This window comes from Mobula birostris, chromosome 5 (genome assembly GCF_030028105.1).
Source record: "Mobula birostris isolate sMobBir1 chromosome 5, sMobBir1.hap1, whole genome shotgun sequence".
In the NCBI taxonomy this organism is placed as follows: domain Eukaryota; kingdom Metazoa; phylum Chordata; class Chondrichthyes; order Myliobatiformes; family Myliobatidae; genus Mobula; species Mobula birostris.
Window position 1 is genome coordinate 170,776,196 of NC_092374.1, and position 22,599 is coordinate 170,798,794.

Sequence of the window (22,599 nt, forward strand, 5' to 3'; positions counted from 1 at the left end):
CCCCCTCCTCACCCACCAGGACAGCCCAGAGTGTTCGATGGCCAAGCGGTTGCCTCTGGAACGTTGGAGACTATGCTCGGGGAGTTGGTGGACACCATGCTCCCGCAAACAGTGATGGGCATTGGGGAGGTTCAGGGGAAAGCACCCCCTTCCCTGCAAGCAAACTGATCTCTCCAGGGTGGGAGTACTGCACTGGCATGGGTCAGGCATTCAGCTGAGCCACTCAGGCAGATGTAAAAGAACAAAAAACCATCTGCTGGAGGAGCAAAGCTTAATTCCAAGAGATTCTGCAGATGCTGGAAATCCAGAGTTACACACACAAAATGCCATGTCACGTTTCAGGCCAGGACCATCCCTGAAGTAGAGTTTCGGCGTGAAACGGTGAGTATTTACTCCTCCCCAAGGATAATGCCTGACCTGCTGAGTTCCTCCAGCATTTTGTGTGTGTTGCTCTGCTTGAGGAACTCAGCAGGTTTAGCAGCATGTATAGGAGGAAAGGAACTGTTAATGTTTCTGGTTAAAACCACGTCTCAGGACAGTTCCTCCAACAGATGGTTTGTCAATCCAGATTCCAGCTTCTGCCATCTCAAGTGCCTCCAGGTGTAAAAGATCCCCTGGTATTCCTCTGAAGAACAGGTACCAAATGTTCTACCCATCTTCCAGCCAACATTTAACTTTAACTTATACCAGTAGTAATAAAGGTGATGATGTCACAGCGTGACCCTCTAAGGCCACAGGGTGATGTCGCTGTGTTAGTGAAATGGGCTGAGAAAAGGCAAATGGAGTTTAGTCCTGATAAATGTGAGATGATGGAACGGGAGCACAAATCAGGCCAGGACATTGGTGGGGTCCCAGGAACTTCTGAAGAACAGAGGGACCTTGGTGTGTGAGTCCAAAGATTTTTGAAACTGGCAGTACAGATCAATAATTTGGTTAAGAAGGCATTTGGGACACTGTTCTTCATCAGTCAGAGCAATAAATACAAGGGTAAAGTTATACTCCAACTTTATAAAACTTTGGTCAGACCTTGGCTAGAGTCCTGTGTGCAGTTCTGGTCAGCACACTAGAGGAAGGGTATGATAGTCCTGGAGACTGTGTGGAGGAGATTCACCAGGATGCTGTCTGGATGGAACAGTTCAGTGATGAGGAGGGATTAGAAAAGACTTGATCTGTTCTCCCAAGAATGGAGGTGCTTAAGAGGAGACATGACTGAGGAGTATAAGATGATGAGGATAGCACAGAAAGGCAATTTAGAGGAGATCTGAGAGGGAACATCTTCACACAGTGAGAACATGGAATGCACTGCTGGAGTGAGTGAGGGAAAGAGGGTCGCTGTCTAGATGAACACTGGAATCACCCAGACATAGAAGGTTACGGGCTAAGTGCTGGAAGATGTGATTAATATGGATAGGGGTCCACTGGTGGGCTGAATAGCCTCTTTCCATGCTGTGTGACTCTATGACATGGATATCATCTCCCTGTCCATAAACTGGCTGTAGCACCGTAACATTTCAAGAGTACATCACTTGTATTAAGATTGGAATACATATTAAACAATACTAATGCACTAAGTAGGTGCCATATTAGTGTAACAGCTACTGTAATGCTTTACAGTGTCAGTGGCTGGGGTTCAATTTTCGCCCCTGTCTGTAAGCAGTTTGCATGTTACTCCCGGGACAATGTGGGTTTCGTCCAGGCTTTTCAGTTTCCTTCCACATTCCAAAGGTATACAGGTTAGGGTAAGTAATTTGTTGGCATGCTACGTTAGCACCGGAAGAACAGCAACACTTGCGGGCTGCCCCCAGCACAATCCTCAGATTCTGCTGGTCGTTGATGCAAATAATGCATTTCATTCTATCTTTCAATGTCCATATGACAAATTAAACTAGTGTTTAAATTACACCTTCTGTGCCAAAATCCTCTGTTGTAGCACAGGGAGCAGAACTGGCCACAGTGGTCTCACCAAGGCTCAGTGTGAAGTGGCTCCTATTCAATGATTTCCTAGCACAGTGGGATAGGGTCAAGGAAATCTTATGGGGAGGATAATGTGGGGGGGGGGGGTAGAAATGAGTTACTTACCGCTCTGATGCGCTTCAAACATTTTTTCAGCCACATTCGTATTGTTTGCTTGGCCACTTCTTCCTCAATGGTGTATTCCAGCTGCTCCCTGGCCAGTAGTTCCTCCAACTGAAGGCTCTTTCTGATGTCCACTGATCTGTAGGAGAGCATGCTGAGCAGAGACAAGGGAGGTTGGTTTATTACTCACACAAATTATTACATCAAGTTTCAGCAAACTTTGTGGAAAGCAGAATTACTTGGTACAGCTTATGTTTTAAATGTAAACTGATGGCTAATTTGTGAAGCCAGGTTGATTTGTTTGGGATAGGGTCCCTCTGTGCGGAGGGAGGTGGGAGGTGGAGTTGGAGAGGGAGGGTGAGGCGGGGAGTGGGAGTGGGAGTGGAGTGGGAAGAAAATTTTCTCCCACTGATGGATGGGACCGAGGACAAAGGGGGGGGGGGGGCAAAATTTGAGTTTAGCTGTTCAAGGAAGACATCAGCCAGTTCAGATCCTTCTCACACTGAGAGTAATTGTGTTGGGTGGGGGGGGGGTCTGAAGCTCTCTCCTCCTAAAGATCTGCTATCTTAGACAGTTCACAGGAAGCTTTTAAACAGAAACCATAGATTATTGTTAGGGGAGTGGATTAATGGGTGTGCAAAAACAAGGGGAGAGAGAGCCAGATCAGCCAAGGAGCATGCTGGTTGATGGAACAGGACAGAATGGATTGATCTCACTCTGTCGGGATGCTGTGCAATAGGGATGTGGGTCATATCACCAGCTAAGTTAGGCAACTTTGCTGCAATAGATGAGTCAGACTGAAGGCTCTGTTTTCATGTTGAATACTTTTATAAATCTGGAGGGGAACCTGCAGATGGTTGTACTTCCAGACACCCGAAGCTCATCTTGGTGACAGAGCTGATGGGTTTGTGAGCAGCTGACAGTCACCTGGGTGAGAAACTGCAGAGCACCTTGTTACTGTTTGTCCACTCCAAACCCATTGATGCCTACTGAGTCATTCCTTAACTCTTTCCTCCAGAGACTGAGGTCTGACTCTGATGTCAATGGACTGACACCGTGATGCAGTGAGTTAGAGCGAAGCCTCCTGCTGTACCTGAGGACATCGTGAAATGTGACATCTCCGCCATTATGCAGCCTCTCCATCTCGTAGCACATGTGCTTGAACAATAGCTTGTCCTTGTCCAGGTCCACTTCCAACCGCCCACGCAGCAAGCGGAGCAAGAACTTGACGCGGGAAGTTGGGATAGCACCCTGTGGAGCAAGGGACAGGTAACCAGGTCACCACTAACTCAGCCAGTGCAGACCTGTGTTTACAAAACTGCTCCACGTTGCCCAGTCAGCCTCTATATGCACACCACCACCCGGTTCCTCCCTTTGCAGTTTACCTCCTGCAGAAACCCCCATCTCAGTGTTTACCCATTGTCAGACTGTGATTCGGGGGCCACTTTGTCAAGCACCATTGTTCTGTCTGCTGCGAAAGATAGGATATCCCAGTCACTACTCTTTTCAATTTGACTTTCCATTCCGATTCTGACATGTCGGTCCATCCTTTACTGCCATGATGAGGCCAAATGCAAGTTAGAAGATTCTGTATATTCCGTATGGGCAGCCTCTAAGCTGATGGCATGAATATCAACTCCTCCAGCTTCCAGTAATTTCTTCCTCCCCCACTTCCTTCTTTCTTCCATTCCCTATTCTGGTTCCTCTCTCATCCCTTCTCTTCTCCTCACCTCAGAACTAGAACCAGGTTTGTTATCACAGGCATGTGTCGTGAAATTTAACTTAGCAGCAGCAGTTCAATGAAATACATAATATAGATGGATGGCAGAGGGGAAGAAGCTGTTCCTGAATCGCTGAGTATGTGTCTTCAGGTTTCTGTACCTCCTACTTGATGTTAACAGTGAGAAAAGGGCATGTCCTGGGTGCTGGAGGTCCTTAATAATGGACGCTGTTTTCTGAAACACCGCTCCCTGAAGATGTCCTGGGTACTTTGTAGGCTAGTACCCAAGATGGAGCCAACTAATTTTACGACCCTCTACAGCTTCTTTCAGTCCTGTGCAGTAATCCGCCAACCCCCCATACCAGACGGTGATGCAGCCTGTCAGAATGCTCTCCACAGTACACCTATAGAAGATTTTGAGCGTTTTTGTTGACATACCACATCTATTCAAACTCCCAATGAAGTATAGTCGTTGTCTTGCCTTCTTTATAGCTGTATCCATATGCTGGGACCAGGTTAGATCCTCATTGATCTTGATATCCACAAACTTGAAGCTGCTCACTCTCTCCACTTTTGATCCCTCTATGAGGATTGGTATGTGTTCTTTCATCTTAACCTTCCTGAAGTCCACAATCAGCTCTTTCGTCTTACTGACATTGAGTGCAATGAGGTTGCTGCGACATCACCCCACTAGTTGGTATATCTCGCTCCTGTATACCCTCTCGTCTCCATCTGAGATTCTACCAACAATGATTATATCGTCAGCAAATTTATAGATGGTATTTGAGCTATGCCTAGTTACACAGTCATGGGTATAGAGAGAGTAGAGCAGTGGGCTAAGCACACACCTCTGAGGTGCACCAGTGTTGATCATCAGTGAGGAGGAGATGTTATCACCAATCTGTACAGATTGTAGTCTTCTGTTCATCACCTTCCTTAAGATTTCCGTCATTCTTCCCTTTTCACTGTTCTCTCCTATCAGAATCCTTCTTCTTCTTCAGATCTTTACCTCTTCCACCTATCTCCTTTCAGTTTCTTACTTCATTCCCCCCTCACAACTATTGTTGGCTGAGTTTCATATGGTGAAAAGGAGGTGTACAAGAGTGGGGAATGGCAGTGATGCTTCACTCCTAGATGAACTTAACACCTTTTACGCACGCTTTGAAAGGGAGAATAAAACGACATCCATGCGAATCACTGCAGCATCCAATGACCATGTGACCTCTGTGTCTGAGGCCGACATCAGAGCATCTTTCAAGAGGATGAACCCCTGCAAGATGTTAGGCCCTGATAGTGTATCTGGTAGGGCTCTGAAAACCTGAGCCAACCAACTGACAGAAGAGTTCAAGGACATCTTCGATCTCTCACTGCTGCAGCTGGAGATTCCCAACTGCTTCAAAAGGCAACAATCGTTCCAGTGCCCAAGAACAGCAAGGTGAGCTGCCTCAACAACTATCACACAGTGGCACTAACATCTACGGTGTTGAAGTGTTCTGAGAGGTTGGTTGTTGCTAGAATCAATCCCTGCCTAAGCAAGGACCTGGAGCTGCTGCAATTTGCCTGTCGCCACAATAGGTCTGATATCACAACTATTGTTGGCTGAGTTTCATCAAAAACCTTGCACTCAATGTCAGTATGACCAAGGAATTAATTGTGGACTTCAGGAAGGGCAAGTCGAGGGAACGCACACCAGTCCTCATTGAGGGATAGAAATGGAAAGGGTGAGCAGTTTCAAGTTCTGGGTTTCAACATCTCTGAGGATTTATCCTGCTTCCAATACATTGATGTAATTAGAAAGAAGGTTCGACAGTGGCTATATTTCATTAGGAGTTTGAGTAGACTTGATATGTCACCAAAGTCACTTGAAAATTTCTTAGGTTCTTAAGGCTGTCATAGCTGGGGTGGTTGGGGGATAAGTTCCCACTACCTATAAAGTGCTCCAAATGGTGTGCAACTCTAACAGCCTCTGACAACCAACTCTCAGCCTTCACGTGTGGCTTAGCTACTAGGCTCGGCGGAACCGTTTCTACTGACAAGAGAAGGGGCAAAGAGAGACCACTGGTGCCTTAAAACTAGTTGCTTCAGGCAGGTGGGGCCCGTCAGCCTTGGACGGCAGCCCACCTAGGAGAAGGAAAAGTCTGATTTTAAACCTCCCCTGCCTTGTGGCCATACCCATCCATGGGAAAGGCTTTGGAAGTAAACTCCGAGGAAGAAATCCGGAGCTGGGGTCCCTAAGGCAGTTTGATGTTGTTTGCAACTTCACTCTGGCAGCCTCTGCGATGACACAGGTGCCAAGCTGTATTAGTGCTTGCCCTCTCCTCGGACTACATCAGTGATGTGGAGAGGGGAAACCTGCTGCACGGGCAACAGCTGGTTCTTCAAATCTTCCTGCCCAGGCTTGCAACCTAGAGAGGACACAGTCCACCAGAGGCGCAAACCCATGGTCCCCTGGGTCCAACAGCTGCCTGCTACCATGGAGAGCATTCTAAGTGGTTGCACAGGATTGGAAAAAGCTGCAGAAAGCTGTACACTCAGCCAGCTTCATCATGGCCACTAGCCTCGCCAGCACACAGGACACCTTTAAAAGTCAATGCCTCCAAAAGGCAGCATCCATCATTAAGGACCCTCATCACTCAGGACATGCCGTCTTCTCACTGTTACAATCAAGGAGGTAGTACAGCTGCCTGAAGACACACACTCAGTGTTTTAAGAACAGCTTCTTCCCCTCTGCCATCAGATTTCTGAATGGGCAATGAACTCATGAACCCTACCTCAGCATTTGTTTTTCCTCTCTTTTTGCACTACGTATTTAATTTAATTTTCAATATATACTTCATTATTATAATTTATAGTTTCATTATTAATACGTACTGCAATGCACTGCTGCCACAAAACAACAAATTTCACAACATATGCCAGTGATATTAAACCTGATTCTGATTATGCTCTCTGTTACTTCATGAGAACACTAAGGAAACTTCCCTTCCAAACTTTCCAATCCATTTTGACAGTTCACACTGTATATTTTTCATTTGTGTTTGTTAGTACTAACTTTTTAACCTACTCCACATTCAATCTAACCCTTCCCTTCCACGTAGTCCTCCATTTTTCTTTCACCCACGTGCCTAAGATCATCTTAAATGTCCCGGATGTATCTGCCTCTACCAGCAGCCCAGCAGTACATTGCAGATCTCTGTGTAAAAAACCTAGCTCTGGCAGCTCCCCTAAACCTTCCCCCACTCACCTTAAAAGGATGTCCTCTAGTATTAGCTATTTCCATCCTGGGAAAGAAAGATGCTGGCTATCCACTCTATGCTTCTTTGTAATGGTGGCATGGTAACCTAATGGCTAGCACAACGACCTGGGTTCAATTCCTGCCACTATCTGTAAGAGTTTGTATGTTCTCCCTGCAACCACCTGAGTTTCATCCAAATACTCTGGTTTCCTCCCACAGTCCAAAGATGTATCAGTTGGTCGGTTAATTGGTCATAAATTATTCTGGCTTGGTTTAAACCAGGGATTGCTGTGTAATGCAGCTCAAAGGGCGAGAAGGCCTATTCCACGCTGTATCCCAATAAATAAACAATCTTATACACCTCTATTATGTCACCTCTTATCCTTCTTTGCTCCAAAGAGAAAAGCCCTAGGTTCTTTGGAAGACACGTTCCGATCAGTTTCCCTGTTCCACATTTATTTACCACAGAAGCAATTTACATCAATCAACCTATAACTGTTGGGATGTGGAAGGAAACTGCAACACCCAGATGAAATCCACAACAGACTGAATGTGTACACTTCACACAGGTAGCACCTGAGCTCAGGTTTTAACCAAGGTTTCTATTAGCTGTACTAATTACAATTTTCTTCTTATTCCCCCTAAACACGTGGTTCTCCACTGTTTCCGAAGTCTTTTGTTTCTTCTTCAGTGAAGACAGACGCAAATGATTTGTTTTCCATATTGTTTTCATATACAGTACTGTGCAAAAGTCTAGATGCATAAGACTCTTGCACAGTATTTAGTAATTTTATATGTTGTACTGTACTACTGCTGCTGCAAAAACCTAATTTCATGACATATGTGATTTATGATAAATCTGATTCTGATATAGGTCTCTATTGTGGAATGAGGATGGTCAGCGGGCAGTAAGAGGGGAATATTGGTTGGGAAAAGGGGAAAGGGAGAGGGGAGGGAGCGGGAAGCACCAGAGAGATATTCTGTAATGATCAATAAACCAATTGTTTGGAATCAAATGACTTTGCCTGGTGTCTCAGGGCTGGGTGTGGGTGTGTCTGCACTGCACCACTCCAGCACCCTCTCCCACCCCCCACCCCTGGCACTCCTTCTCTACCACTTGTCTCGTACCCCTCCCACGGCGCCCCACTCTCGCCATTCCTAACATCCTTTGCCCCCCCAGACTTACAAACTCATTCTCTATTCCACATTGACAAATGTAGTACTGTGCAAAAGTCTTACAGATAGCTAGGGTGCCTAAGACCTTGTTCAGTCCTGTAATTCCTTCTGAAACAAAAACAACAGGTACTGGCTTTCCCGGCATTTTCAGTTTTTATTTCAAATTTCCAACATCTGTATTTTTTTCCCCCATTTTCACAATTTCTCCCAGCATAGTCTGACAGGTCCCACATTAAACTTTGATAATCTCTTCAAAACATCAAAACAATATTACAGGCTATTCCCAGTTACAAACACTTGACTTACAGACACCCCCATATATGAGACAGTTCCTCAATAACATTAAATTCAAAATTGCAATGTACAGATATACACTCGCTGTTATGAATAAGTTTCCTCTCTCTCCACTTTTAGCAATTGTTCTCTCTTACCAGCCTTGTATTGCCACTCATGGCAATATTATGGAGGAATGGTTACCATATCATGGGATTTTTGTGTATTGTTTGATGCATGGAGAAAATACCAGATATCTGTGAAAACAGAACCTGTTTGCTATCTGGGATGCCTCCACATGGTTTGTCTCTCCTTGCTGGATCAATCACAACTTTGTCTTATGTTGAGTTCTGAAGTCTTAAAATACTTTACTTCTTTCTTTTTTGGCAACAATATGTGTCTTTACCCTAGACTTTTAACTTGTTTTGTTAGCTGTGGTTGGTCTATTCTTCTCACTGTTTACAAAAGGATACATTTGTTTTAAATGACGTGTCAATTCCTTAAAAGTTGCTGTTGCTGGCTTACTAACAAACCTTTTAATGTTTTCCAAACCACCTCCTGTCTTGCATCTTCATAGTTCACTTTGTTTGGGATTAAGAACCTGATTTCAAACCAAACTAGGTCAATTCCAATATCCCTGAACTACCCTTTTCATTAGACCTAGAGTGGTCTGTTCAACATACTGAACCAGTAAACCATCTCTCATTTAATTGATAAACTCATTCTCTGCACCCTTACTGTACCTCCTCTGGGCTGCGCAGTCTATAACTAGATTATCATTGCACACACAGCAGTGGGCACTAACTACTGTGATTAATCATTGCATGATCATTAATGGCTACTGCACCATGCTTCAGCAACACCCACAGGTTTATACTTCCAAGTTTCACAAGCAAAATATTATTCCATACATCTTGGCAATTTCTTTATAGCTACCCGTGAATCCTTCTTCACTCCAACTTTCTCTCTTTGTTCCACATCAAAGAAAATAGAACAATACAGCAGAAACTGGCCCTTTGGCCCATGATGTTGTGCCAAACTAATTAAAGTAATAATTAAATGCCTAACTAAACTAATCCCTTCTGCCTGCTGTATCTCCTCCATTCACTGCAAATTCACGCCTAAGAGCCTCTGAAATGCCTCTGTCACATCCGCCTCCATCCCCTCTCACCCTTTAGTGCATATCCTGATGAGTACATCAGCATTTATACTCCTTGATACTTTAACCATTAGCTCTCTTGGTTGCTATTAGCTTTAATCGCTATCCCTCTTGGTCACCTACCTCTCTCTTGTCATCAACCATGTTCCAAATGATTTGGAAGTGACGAAGATCATTGTAGCTCAGGAGTTGATCTTCCTCGGTGGAGTAAAAGAGTGAGAAGTTTTCCACAATGATAGCTGATGAAAAGAAGTTCAGAAAATTCCATCATGGAAAGCGTGGCAAAAGCATGCCCTGAGCCCAATACATTCCTGTATAAGTGGTCCCACACGAGGTGGCAGCTGTAGCTCAATGAGTCACACACACTATCCTGAACACAAGAGATAATAAGGTCTTGAACTGAAAACTTGAGGTAACCATGTAATTTTGAGCAAATGCCACTCTGATGGAGAGGCAAGCTTTCGTATCCGATTATAAAAGCTCAAAATATTCCACTTAGTGGCTTGGGAAAGATGGGAGGAGCCTTTGCAGCCTTGTGCAAAACATTTACTGCTCAACTGACAACACAAATATGGGAAGTTTGCTCTTTGTGTGAGCTTGCTGTGCACATATTGGTTGCTATATTTCCAGATGTAAGTGCAATATAAAACTACTAATTTCACTATAAAATATTGTGATACCTTGAAAGCAAAGTGCAAATCATTTTTTCGTGACAGAGTTTCTGGTTGCCTTCCTATAACGAGGTGATCCGAGCTGAACACTTGAGAATCAGAATCAGGTTTAGAATCACTGACATATGTCGTGAAATTTGTTATTATGCGGCAGCAGTACAGTGCAATAATAATAATTGTAAATTAAAGACTGTGTGTGTGTGTATATATATATATATATATATACACACACACACATATATATATACACACAATAACAACAGTTAATTTAAATAAGTAGTGCAAAAAAAGAGAAAATTAGTGAGGTTGTGTTCACGGGTTCAATGTCCCTTCAAAAATTTGATGGCAGAGGGGAAGAAGCTATTCCTGAATCATTGAGTGTGTGCCTTCAAGCTTCTGTACCTCCTCCCTGATGAAAGCAATGAGAAGAGGGCATGTCCTGGTAGCGGAGATCCTTAATGATGCAGCCGGAACTGAACACAATACTCCAAGCGAGATAGATTAGCTAATTGAGTGGTGTTGCAGGAACATTCCACTCAACATCAGTAAAAATTGATGACATCTTTTTGAGGCAATTCTCCTTGAAGATGTCCTGGGTGCTGGGGAGGCTAGTGCCCATGATAGAGCTAACTGAGTTCACAACTTTTTGTAGCTTATTTCGATTCCATGCAATGCCCCCACCCCTATACCAGATGGTGAAGCAGCCAGTAAGATTGCTCTTCACAATACATCTGTGGAAATTTGCAAGTGTCTTTGCTGACATAACAAATCTTTTCAAACTCCTAATGAAGTACGTATAGCTGCTGTTGTGCCTTCTTTGTAACTGCATCGATATGTTGGACCCAGGACAGGTCCTCAGAGATGCTGACACCCAGAAACTTGAAACTGCTCACCCTTTCCACTTCTGATACTTCGATGAGCACTGGTGTGTGTGCCCTTGTCTGACCCTTTCTGAATCAATTTTTACTGATGTTGAGTGGAATGTTCCTGCAACACCACTCAGTTAGCTAATCTCTCTCGCTTGGAGTATTGTGTTCAGTTCCGGCTGCTTCATTATAGGAAGGCTATGGAAGCTTTAGAGAGGCTGCACAGGAGATTTACCAGGATGCTGCCTGGGCTAGAGAACATCTCTCATGAGGAAAGGTTAAGCAATCTAGGGCTTTTCTCTTTGGAGTGAAGGAGATGAGAAGTTTATAATTTTATGAGAGGTGTAGACAGAGTGGATAGCTAACTTCTTATTCCCAGAGCGGCAATGGGCAATATTAGAGGACATCACTTAAGGTGGGTGGAGGGAAGTTTAGGGGTTCTTTTTTACACAGAGAGTGGACGGTGCCTGGGACGCACTGCCAAGGGTGGTGGTAGAGGTAGATATATTTAAGATTTAAGTTATTTAATATCATTTCCAGTGCCCAAGTCTAAAGGAGAACAAAATGATACTCCGGATCCGAAGCAGCACAAATAAAACACAATAAAAATATAAATACATAAGATAGCTTATATACATAGATTGATTTCATATACACAAGGTGGCTGACAGAAAGTGATAAAGTAGCGGTGGTGTGGGGTGTTGAGTGGGGGGTTGGTAGCTCGAGGTGTTGATCAGCCTTACTGTTTGGTAAAGTAACTTTTTGAACCCGGTGGTCCTGACGTTGATGCCACGTGGCCTCCACCCCAATGGGATGGGACAAACAGTTCACAAGCAGGGTGGTTGGGATCCTTCATGATGCTACTGGCTCTTTCCTGGCATCTTTCTGTACATATGTTCTTAATGGTGGGTAGGCTGGTGCCAATGATGCACTGGGCAGTTTTGACTACCCGTTGTAGAGTCTTCCTGTCCAGCACCATGCAGTTTCACACCCTGCAGTGATGCACCATGTTCGGATGCTCTCTACTGTGAATCTGTACAATGACATGAGAAGTACATAGTCCTGCTCTCTTGAGCCTCCTCAGAAAGTAGTGGTGTTGGTGAGCTTTCCTGGTTGTGTAGGATTGTGTTCTGCTACCATGAGAGGATGTGTGAGATGTGCACTCCCAGGAGTTTGAAACTGCTTACAGTTGCCACTGCAAAGTTGTGATGTAAAGAGGGGTGTGAGTTCTCTTGAAGTTGATAACCACCAACATGTCTTGTTGACATTGAGGAAGAGATTACTCGCCTGGCACCAGGCCTCAGGCCCTTCTACCTCCTCTCTGTAGGCTATCAGATCGTTGTTGGTGACGAGCCCCATCGGTGAACTTGACAATGTGATTACTCGGGTGTTTGGCTGTGCAGACATGCGTGAATGCACAGCAATGGGCTCAGCACACACCCTTGGAGGGCATCCGTGTTGAAGATGTTGGGGAAGGAAGAGTGGTTGTGCATCCTGATTATCTGAGGTCTGTTGGTTAGGAAGATGCAGAGTGGTGTATTTAGACCAGTGGTCCCCAACCATCGGGCTGCGGACAGGTACCGGGCCGCAAAGCCTGTGCTACTGGGCCGCGAGGAAACAATATGATTTGGCGATATGAAACGATATGAGTCAGCTGTACCTTTCCTCATTCCCTGTCATGCACTGTTGAACTCGAGTGAAATTGAACACCCCCCGCCCCCCCCCCCCCCCGGCTTGGCCGTTCCGCAAGAATATTGTCAATATTAAACCAGTCCGCGGTGCAAAAAAGGTTGGGGACCCCTGATTTAGACTGAGGAGTTGAGCTTGTTCTGTGGGACAACAGTATTTAACGCTGAACGGAAATCCAGAAACAGCACTCTGACATAAGTGTCCTTGTTTTCTATGTGTGTCAGGGCCATGTAAATGACAGATGCTATCACATCTGTCGTCGAGTATTTCTTTCAGTAAGCACACTGGCGAGTGTCCAATGTGCCAGGAAGGGAGGTTATGATATGTGTCATTACCAGCCACTCAAAGCACATCATGGTGATTTGCATCAGTGCCACCGGGCAGCAGTCATCTAGTTCTGAAGGAGTAGAGTTCTTTGGTACAGGGGTGATGGATGGTGACTGATTAGGGACATTTGAAGTACTTAGGGACACAGACTCTTAGATAGGCAAATGAAAGTAAGAAAAATGGAGGGCTGTGGCTCTGTATGAGGGAAAGGTTAGACTGTGGAGTAGGTTTCTGTAGGTCGGCACAACACAGTGGGCCAAAGGGCCCTACTGTATTCTACTGTTCTATTAGTTATGGTGCTGTAATGGGGTACACATGATTATATGGCGAGACGTGTAAGAGGTGTACGGTTATTAATCCCAGGGACTTAAACCCTCCTGTGTTCATCTTAACCATCATTTAGCTGCAAATAAACACAAATGATTTTTAAGAAAGATTACATACGATCTCAACTCTATATCCATGTAGATTGGGTTATTCCATGGCTATTAACCCACTCTGAGTGAGCATAAGTGATCTTATCCACAGAATTTTGATGTAACTATCCTCCTACATTTTTATGGGGAAACACTGAGTGGGTGAAGTTGCAGCACTCTCTCTATCCTTGGACTTTAAATGCTCTGCATTCTGATTAAATTTGTGTGGTATATAATTTGCTGTGAATTGTTCAGACCATCCCATTTCCAACTCAATGCCTGACTGCGTTGCCACCTGCTTTTGTTGACATGTTGATGTAATTGGTATGAACTCAAAACAAATGCCTTTTTTTCTGTTGTGCTTATTAGTTCTCAGTAGAAAGAAATGGTGAGGAGAGCCCTGCTGGCAGACGATGGGGTAACATCTTTTTGAACTTGCTCCTACCTTATCTATCTTTTTGTTTCCTACCAGTTTTTTGAAACTTTATTATAAATCTCAATATTGCTCTATCATGTCTATGAGAAAGACTAAAGCTTCTGCAAAAGGAAAAGAAGATGATTCTCCAAACGCTTTGGAATCAATTGGAGATTTCCTTAAAAAGCAAAGAACAGAACCTCTGAGGAATTTCAACATCTTAATGTCAAGTTGGACACTATTCAACAAACTCTAATCGAACATGAAAAGTGAATTAAGGAGAATAAAGAAACTTTGTTGATACTGGAAGCGGACTTAAAAGACATGAGTAAGCTCTGCAAAAAATCATTATCTAATGAAAAGTTAGCAAAGAAGATTACCAACCTGGAAAGCAGAAACAGAAGGAACAACCTATGTATTCTGGGTCTTGAAGAATCAATTGAAGGTGCACTCCCCAATGAGTTCTTTTGCAAGCTTTCTGAAGCAGCTATTCCCTGATTTATTGCCGTCTGTGCCTAAGTTGGACCATGCCCACCGGTCGCTGGCCCCCAAATCAAAGTTGGGAGAGCGACCTAGGTCAGTTATTTTATGTTTTCATGAATTTCATACTAAGGACCTTTTAATCCGTCATACCCGTTTGCAGGAATGATCCATTACAACGGGAAGATGATCAGATTCGTGGAAGATTATACACCGGAGGTTATGGCTGAACGTGCTAAGTATAAAGAGATCATGTCGCTGCTTTAAAAACCTTTGGCCAGTTTTTTGGCTTTGGGAGGGGGAGGGTTGGGGTCCCTTTTTTCTTTTCTCTCTGGAAGCTGGGTTGGGCTACAATCCAAATTTTCTGTTTGAGTACCTTATTTTATGGTTCATTCTCTGGTTCTAATAACTTATGGTCAGATCTTTTAACTCTTCTGTTAATTAGTATTTAAAATGGATCGAAATATTAATTTACTTTGTTTTAATGTAAAAGGGTTAAATCATCCTGTGAAACAGAATAAGATTTTGCTTATATTAAAAAGTTAAGGGCTCCCATTATTTTTCTACAAGGAATGCATGTACGTAGTTGTGACAACACACACCTTCTTAATTGGTGGAGTGGTCTACCATTTCATTCTTCATTCAGAGCAAAATCTCGAGGAGGGCCTCAATTTTTATAGACAATACATTTTCTTTTGTTCAACATAAAGTTGTCTCTGAGCCTAATGGGCGATTTGTCATAGTGTCAGGGAAACTAGATGATAAATTAATTGTACTTGCTAATGTGTACACCCCTAATGTGGATGACCCAGGATTTTTTGAGCGTTTCTTTTCATGCCTGCCAGATTTGAGTCTTTATTTTTTAGTGATGGGAGGAGACTTTAATTGTTATCTAGACCCAGTATTAGATCGTTCTTCTTTTAAATCGGCCACACCTAATAAATCAGCTTTATTTATTCAATCCTTTCTAACGAAATGTGATATTGTTGATGTCTGGTGTTTTTTTCACCCAGCAGAAAGGGAGTATTCTTCTCTCATGTCCATCATTCCTATATCAGGATTGATTTTTTTTTATTGATAGTCAAATGATTCCATTAGTTCGATCCATTGAATATAAAGAAATAGCTGCATCCAACCATTCTCCTGTAGTTCTATCTTTAAATCTTCCTGGTTTCACTCATATGAACAGATCCTGGCATTTTAATTTAACTTTGTTATCTGATAAGGACTTTCTAAAATTTCTGGAGAATCAAATTACTCTTTTTTTTGAAGAAAATGCGTTGGAAGAGACTACTAGTTTTATCATTTGGGATGCCTTTAAGGCATATATTACAGGACAAATTATCTCCTAAAGTGCATATATTAAGAAAAAAGCTAATAAAGAGAGAACTGATTTAGTTAATCAATTAAAACAATTAGACCAGAAATATGCTTTGGCACCAGACCCAGAACTATACAAAAGACATATTGAAATTAAAGCTAAATATTATCTTCTTATAACGTATCCAATTGAAAGCCAACTTTTAAAAGATAGAAGCCAATTCTATATACATGGAGAAAAAACTGGTAAACTATTGGTTAATCAATTGAAGACCTTTACAGCGAAATGGCAAATTAAAGAAATTCACAAAACCAATGGTGATAAGGCAACTAACCATTTTGAAATAAATGACACTTTTAGAGAATTTTATTCTAAACTGTATAGTTCTAATTTAGTTAAAGATAATACTGCAATGAACAAATTTTTAGACCAATTAAATATTCCTGGACTTTCGGTTGATAATCGAAAGCACTCGGATCAACCTATTTCTCAGGAGGAAATCACTGAGGCTATATGTTCATTGCATTCTGGGAAATCTCTGGAGAATTTTATAAGGCCTTTTCTTCATTGCTTATACCTTATTTATGTTCTACCCTTACTGATTCCTTCAAGGTGAGTAGATTGCCACAGTCCTTTTATGAAGCTTCCATTTCGCTTATTCTTAAAAAGAATAAGAATCCCACTGAATGCTCTTCATATAGACCAATCTCTTTACTCAATGTTGATGCTAAGATCCTATCTAAAGTTTTGGCCTGTAGACTCAAAAATATTATACCTATAATATCTGATGATCAGACAGGATTTATTAAAAATCGATATTCCCATTTTAATATATGGCGATTGTTAAATGTTATGCATTCTCCATCCAAGGAAATATCGGAATGTGTGATTTCTCTGGATGCGGAGAAGGCTTTTGATCGAGTTGAATGGAATTACCTATTTAAAACCTTAGAAAAATTTAATTTTGAGCCCAATTTTATTCATTGGATTAAATTACTTTACTCCCTCCCCCTGCTCGGGTCCTTACTAACTTTCAGAATTCTAAACCAATTAAACTCCAACGTGGAACCAGACGAGGATGTCCGTTGATCCCTTTGCTTTTTGATTTGGTATTAGAACCTTTAGCAATTGCCTTTCGAGAGTCTAAAGATATCACCGGTATCTTAAGGAAAGGTACTATTCATAAAGTTTCGCTTTATGCTGATGACCTATTGCTTTTTATATCTAATGTTACAACTTCTTTACCCTCTGTTTCTTTCACTGACTAATTTTAGTCAGTTTTCAGGATATAAATGGAATTTACATAAGAGTGAATTGTTTCCTTTAAACAATTTGATACCAACCGATATTAACCTTCCTTTTAAAATTGTAAGAAAACAATTTACATATTTGAGTGTAACAATCACTAAGAATTATAAAGATCTATTCAAAGAAAATTTTCTAACCTTAATGAATTATGTGAAAAAGACACTTTCTAATTGGTCGCCTCTCTCTTTATCATTGATAGGTCGAATTAATTCTATTAAGATGAATATTTTACCTAAATTTATATACCTTTTTCAAGCCGTACCTGTTTTTATTCCTGTCTTTTTTTGATTCTTTAGATTCGATCCTTTCTTAACATAGAAACATAGAAAATAGGTGCAGGAGTAGGCCATTCGGCCCTTCAAGCCTGCACCGCCATTCAGTATGATCATGGCTGATCATCCAACTCAGAAACTTGAACTGCCTTCTCTCCATACCCCCCGATCCCTTTAGCCACAAGGGCCATATCTAACTCCCTCTTAAATATAGCCAATGAACTGGCCTCAACTGTTTCCTGTGGCAGAGAATCCCACAGATTCACCACTCTCTGTGTGAAGAAGTTTTTCCTCATCTCAGTCCTAAAAGGCTTCCCCTTTATCCTTAAACTGTGACCCCTCGTTCTGGACTTCCCCAACATCGGGAACAATTTTCCTGTATCTAGCCTGTCCAATCCCTTTAGAATTTTATACGTTTCAATAAGATCCCCCCTCAATCTTCTAAATTCCAGCGAGTATAAGCCTAGTCGAACCAGTCTTTCATCATATGAAAGTCCTGCCATCCCAGGAATCAATCTGGTGAACCTTCTTTGTACTCCCTCTATGGCAAGAATGTCTTTCCTCAGATTAGGGGACCAAAACTGCACACAATATTCCAGGTGTGGTCTCACCAAGGTCTTGTACAACTGCAGTAGAACCTCCCTGCTCCTGTACTCAAATCCTCTTGCTATGAATGCCAGCATACCATTCACCTTTTTCACCGCCTGCTGTACCTGCATGCCCACTTTCAATGACTGGTGTACAATGACACCCAGGTCTCGTTGCACCTCCCCTTTTCCTAATTGGCCACCAATCAGATAATAACTTGTTTTCCTGTTCTTGCCACCAAAGTGGATAACCTCACATTTATCCACATAAAGTTGCACCTGCCATGAATTTGCCCACTCACCTAACCTATCCAAGTCACCCTGCATCCTCTTAGCATCCTCCTCACAGCTAACACTGTCGCCCAGCTTCGTGTCATCCGCAAACTTGGAGATGCTGCATTTAATTCCCTCGTCTAAGTCATTAATATATATTGTAAATAACTGGGGTTCAGCACTGAGCCTTGCAGTACCCCACTAGTCACTGCCTGCCATTCTGAAAAGGTCCCGTTTATTCCCACTCTTTGCTTCCTGTCTGCCAACCAATTCTCTATCCACATCAAGACCATTCCCCCAATACTGTGTGCCTTAAGTTTGCACACTAATCTCCTGTGTGGGACCTTGTCAAAAGCCTTTTGAAAATCCAAATATACCACATCCACTGGTTCTCTCCTATCCACTCTACTAGTTACATCCTCAAAAAATTCTATGAGATTCGTCAGACATGATTTTCCTTTCACAAATCCATGCTGACTTTGTCCGATGATTTCACCACTTTCCAAATGTGCTGTTATCACATCTTTGATAACTGACTCTAGCATTTTCCCCACCACCGATGTCAGGCTAACTGGTCTATAATTCCCTGGTTTCTCTCTCGCTCCTTTTTTAAAAAGCGGGGTTACATTAGCCACCCTCCAATTCTCAGGAACTAATCCAGAATCTAAAGAGTTTTGAAAAATTATCACTAATGCATCCACTATTTCTTGGGCTACTTCCTTAAGCACTCTGGGATGCAGACCATCTGGCCCTGGGGATTTATCTGCCTTTAATCCCTTCAATTTACCTAACACCACTTCCTATATATGGACGAACAGGAAACCCTGATTAAACAAAGCCCACTTTCAAAAAATTAAAAAGAATGGAGGCCTTGTTCTACCCAATTTTAGGTTATATTATTGGGCAATTAACATATGGAATCTTATGTTCTGGTTATATTATATTAATCGTGAGCCTTGTCCAATATGGGTCCTATTGGAAGCCAACTCTGTTATGAAACTCTGTTCATTAGTCACTGAAAGTAAGCATGCAGGTACAGCAGGCAGTGAAGAAAGCTAATGGCATGTTGGCCTTCATAACAAGGGGAGTTGAGTATAGGAGTAAAGAGGTCCTTCTGTAGTTGTACAGGGCCCTGGTGAGACCACACCTGGAGTACTGTGTGCAGTTTTGGTCTCCAAATTTGAGGAAGGACACTCTTGCTATTGAGGGAGTGCAGCGTAGGTTCATGAGGTTAATTCTCGGGATGGTGGGACTGTCAAATGTTGAAAGATTGGAGCGACTGGGTTTGTATACACTGGAATTTAGAAGGATGAGAAGGGATCTGATTGAAACATATAACATTATTAAGGGATTGGACACACTGGAGGCAGGAAACATGTTCCCGATGTTAGGGGAGTCCAGAACCAGAGGCCACAGTTTAAGAATAAGGGGTAGGCCATTTTAAACGGAGTTGAGGAAAAACATTTTCACCCAGAGAGTTGTGGATCTGTGGAATACTCTGCCTCAGAAGGCAGTGGAGGCCAATTCTCTGGATGCTTTCAAGAAAGAGTTAGATAGAGCTCTTAAAGACAGTGGAGTTAAGGGATATGGGGAGAAGGCAGGAACGGGGTACTGATTGTGGATGATCAGCCATGATCACAGTGAATGGCGGTGCTGGCTCAAAGGGCCGAATGGCCTACTCCTGGACCTATTGTCTATTGAAATTTTCTATTATTTCTCTTCTTGGATCCTCTCTTCATCTTTAAATAAATTAACTGACAGCTTGGTGGTTAAACACACTTTCAGGATCTGGCTACAGTTTAGAAAACATTTTGGTTTATTGAGATTTTCCCTTCCTAGTCCTATTTTTTCTAATTTTTTTTAAACCATCTACGACCGATCTGTTTTTTTAGAGAATGGGATATATTAGGCATTAAATGATTTCAGGATCTGTTTGTTGGAGGGATTCTTTCTTCTTCTGAGCAGCTTTCAGTGAAATATAACCTATCAAATACCCACTTTTTTGATATCTACAGATTAGAGATTTTTTAAGACCTAAGCTACATATATTTCCTACCAGCCCGGATAAGAACATAATAGATGTAATTTTTAATTTGAAACCTTTTGATAATGGCTAAATGTCTTATATTTATGGTCTGCTGTTGGGACTGAGAATGGCTCCTTTAGACACCATTAAAAAAGATTGGGAAAAGGATTTATAGACTTCATTATCTGATGAGACCTGGAGGGCTATTTTAAAAATGGTTAATTCCTCATCATTATGTGCTTGTCATTCCCTCCTACAATTTAAAGTGGTACATAGGGCCCATATGTCTAAAGACAAGCTCTCTCATTTTTTTGAAGATAGTGACAGATGTAATAATGGAGAGGTTTCATTAATTCATATGTTTTGGTCATGTTTGAGCCTTGAAAAATATTGGAAAGATGTATTCCAAACTTTTTCTGTACTTTTTAAAGCTAATTTTAAGCCCAATTTGGAGCCTTCTCATTTTCGGGCACTGGCTTTTATTTCTCTTATGGCTAGGAGGGCGATCTCGTTTAAATGGAAGGAGGTTGCCCCGCCCCCCCCACACATGATCAATGGGGATGCCATGTTATGTCATGATTAAATTTAGAGAAGATTTGTTGTTCGATTTCTGACTCTAATCAAGATTTTCAAATGCTATTTTGAAAATCTTTGAATTGTTATTGTTATTAAAATATAGATCAGGGCTATTATTATAAAACACTATACGGTAAAGTACTCTTTTTTTGTCTTTTGTTTTTTTACCAACCAGCTTTGTCTTGGTAGTGGGTGTAGATTTTTTTAATAATATAATTAACCATATTATTGTATTTCATAATTCAATTCATTTTATTTGATTGATCATGAATATGGGATATCGTGATTGTATCAGTGTGATTTATATATAGTGCATTTTGTGCTACCTTATTTTGATTTATAATAAGTATCCTTATGAATTCTGTGTTAGTGTATATGAAATTTAATAAAAATATTGGAAAAAGAAAAAAAGAAAGAAATGTTTGCACATTTCTCCAGCGGCTTCTCGTCAATGTTCTGAGGTGGACAAAGTACTTCGAAAGTGCTTGTGCAGGAGGCATAGCAACTAAACTGCGCAGTGACAAGACAATGACTGAATCATTTATTTTTGTGATTTTGATTGACAGGGACCACAGGTACATTCCTGCACTACCCTGAACATTGCCAATATTAACCAAAACATAGGAGTATTATCAAGTGGGGGAGAGGAAGAGGGAAAGAGAGAGAGGGAAAGGGAGGAGGGTGAGGGCGAGGACGAGGGAATCAAAGTAGAAGAACGAGAATGGAGGGAGTAAATTACGAAAGCTTTAAGCAGGTTGGGAATCGTCATTGGAGTGGAGGAGAATGAGGGTGATCTTGTCAAGGAGTATATAATCATGAAGGGCATAGATACAGTTTTTCCAGGAGAGGGGAATCAAGAACCAGAGGGCACAGACTTAAGGTGAGAGGGGAGAGACTTATTAAGAACATTGGAAGCAACTTTTCCACCCAGAGGAAGTGGTTGAGACAGGTACATTAAAAAGTACTTGAACTGGTATCCAGATATCTAATACTAGAGAGCATGCATTTAAGGTGAGAGGGGCAAGTACAAAGGAGATGTGTGGGGCAAGTCTTTTTTATAGAAGAGAGTGGTGGGTGCCTGTGTCACTAATTTTAGTGCAACGTTGTTGCCGGTCGGATGTTTGGAGACGCCACCGGTTTTGTTTGTTGCACGTTTATTTTTCCCTTACAGTCCAGTATCGGAGAGTGAAGACATTACCAGGGTTATCCGAGCAAAGGATTGGGTAAGGCTAATGTCGTTCAGCTTCTCGGGAATGATTGACCTTTTTGAATTCGTTCAGGAATTGTGGCTTGCACATTTGAGTTAAACCCCTGCAAGGTCGGTAAGGTTTGTGCAGTAACCACCCTCCAGTCAAAAGGTCAGTTCCTTTATTTCTTTATGATTCCTTCCGACAAGGCACCTCTCAGCCGTGATCGGCAGATTCATCATTACTTCGAAGGAATCGTTGTTTTGGGGACGCCTCTCCTTAATGACTATATAAATCACATGGACTTTTGAATATACCACTAAGTCTGTGCTTGGATGAGAACTCGTTAAAAACAGTTTATCAGTTTGACTGTTCGATATAGTTGCCTAACGGTTAACTTGCGGTTAAGTTAGTCGTTCGTTTACTTTTCGATGTTTTGAGCAGAGGTTAATAAATATCGTCGTTTATTTTATAAAAACTCGACTCAAATTCATCTCTGTTGCTGTTGATTTATAACACCTGCAATGCACTGCCAAGGATGGTGAT

At 42.0% G+C, this 22,599-nt stretch overlaps 1 protein-coding gene across 1 annotated transcript in view; it reads right to left on the reverse strand.

The window, feature by feature from the left end:
* The window catches only part of nalcn (sodium leak channel, non-selective), a 195,788-nt gene that overhangs the window by 10,552 nt on the left and 162,637 nt on the right, over positions 1-22,599 (reverse strand). The window contains exons 39-41 of the mRNA XM_072258858.1: positions 9,763-9,878; positions 3,170-3,327; positions 2,080-2,230 (exon numbers count right to left, since the gene is read on the reverse strand). Coding sequence (XP_072114959.1) covers positions 2,080-2,230; positions 3,170-3,327; positions 9,763-9,878 — 425 coding nt within the window. The remainder of the gene's footprint in view (positions 1-2,079; positions 2,231-3,169; positions 3,328-9,762; positions 9,879-22,599) is intronic.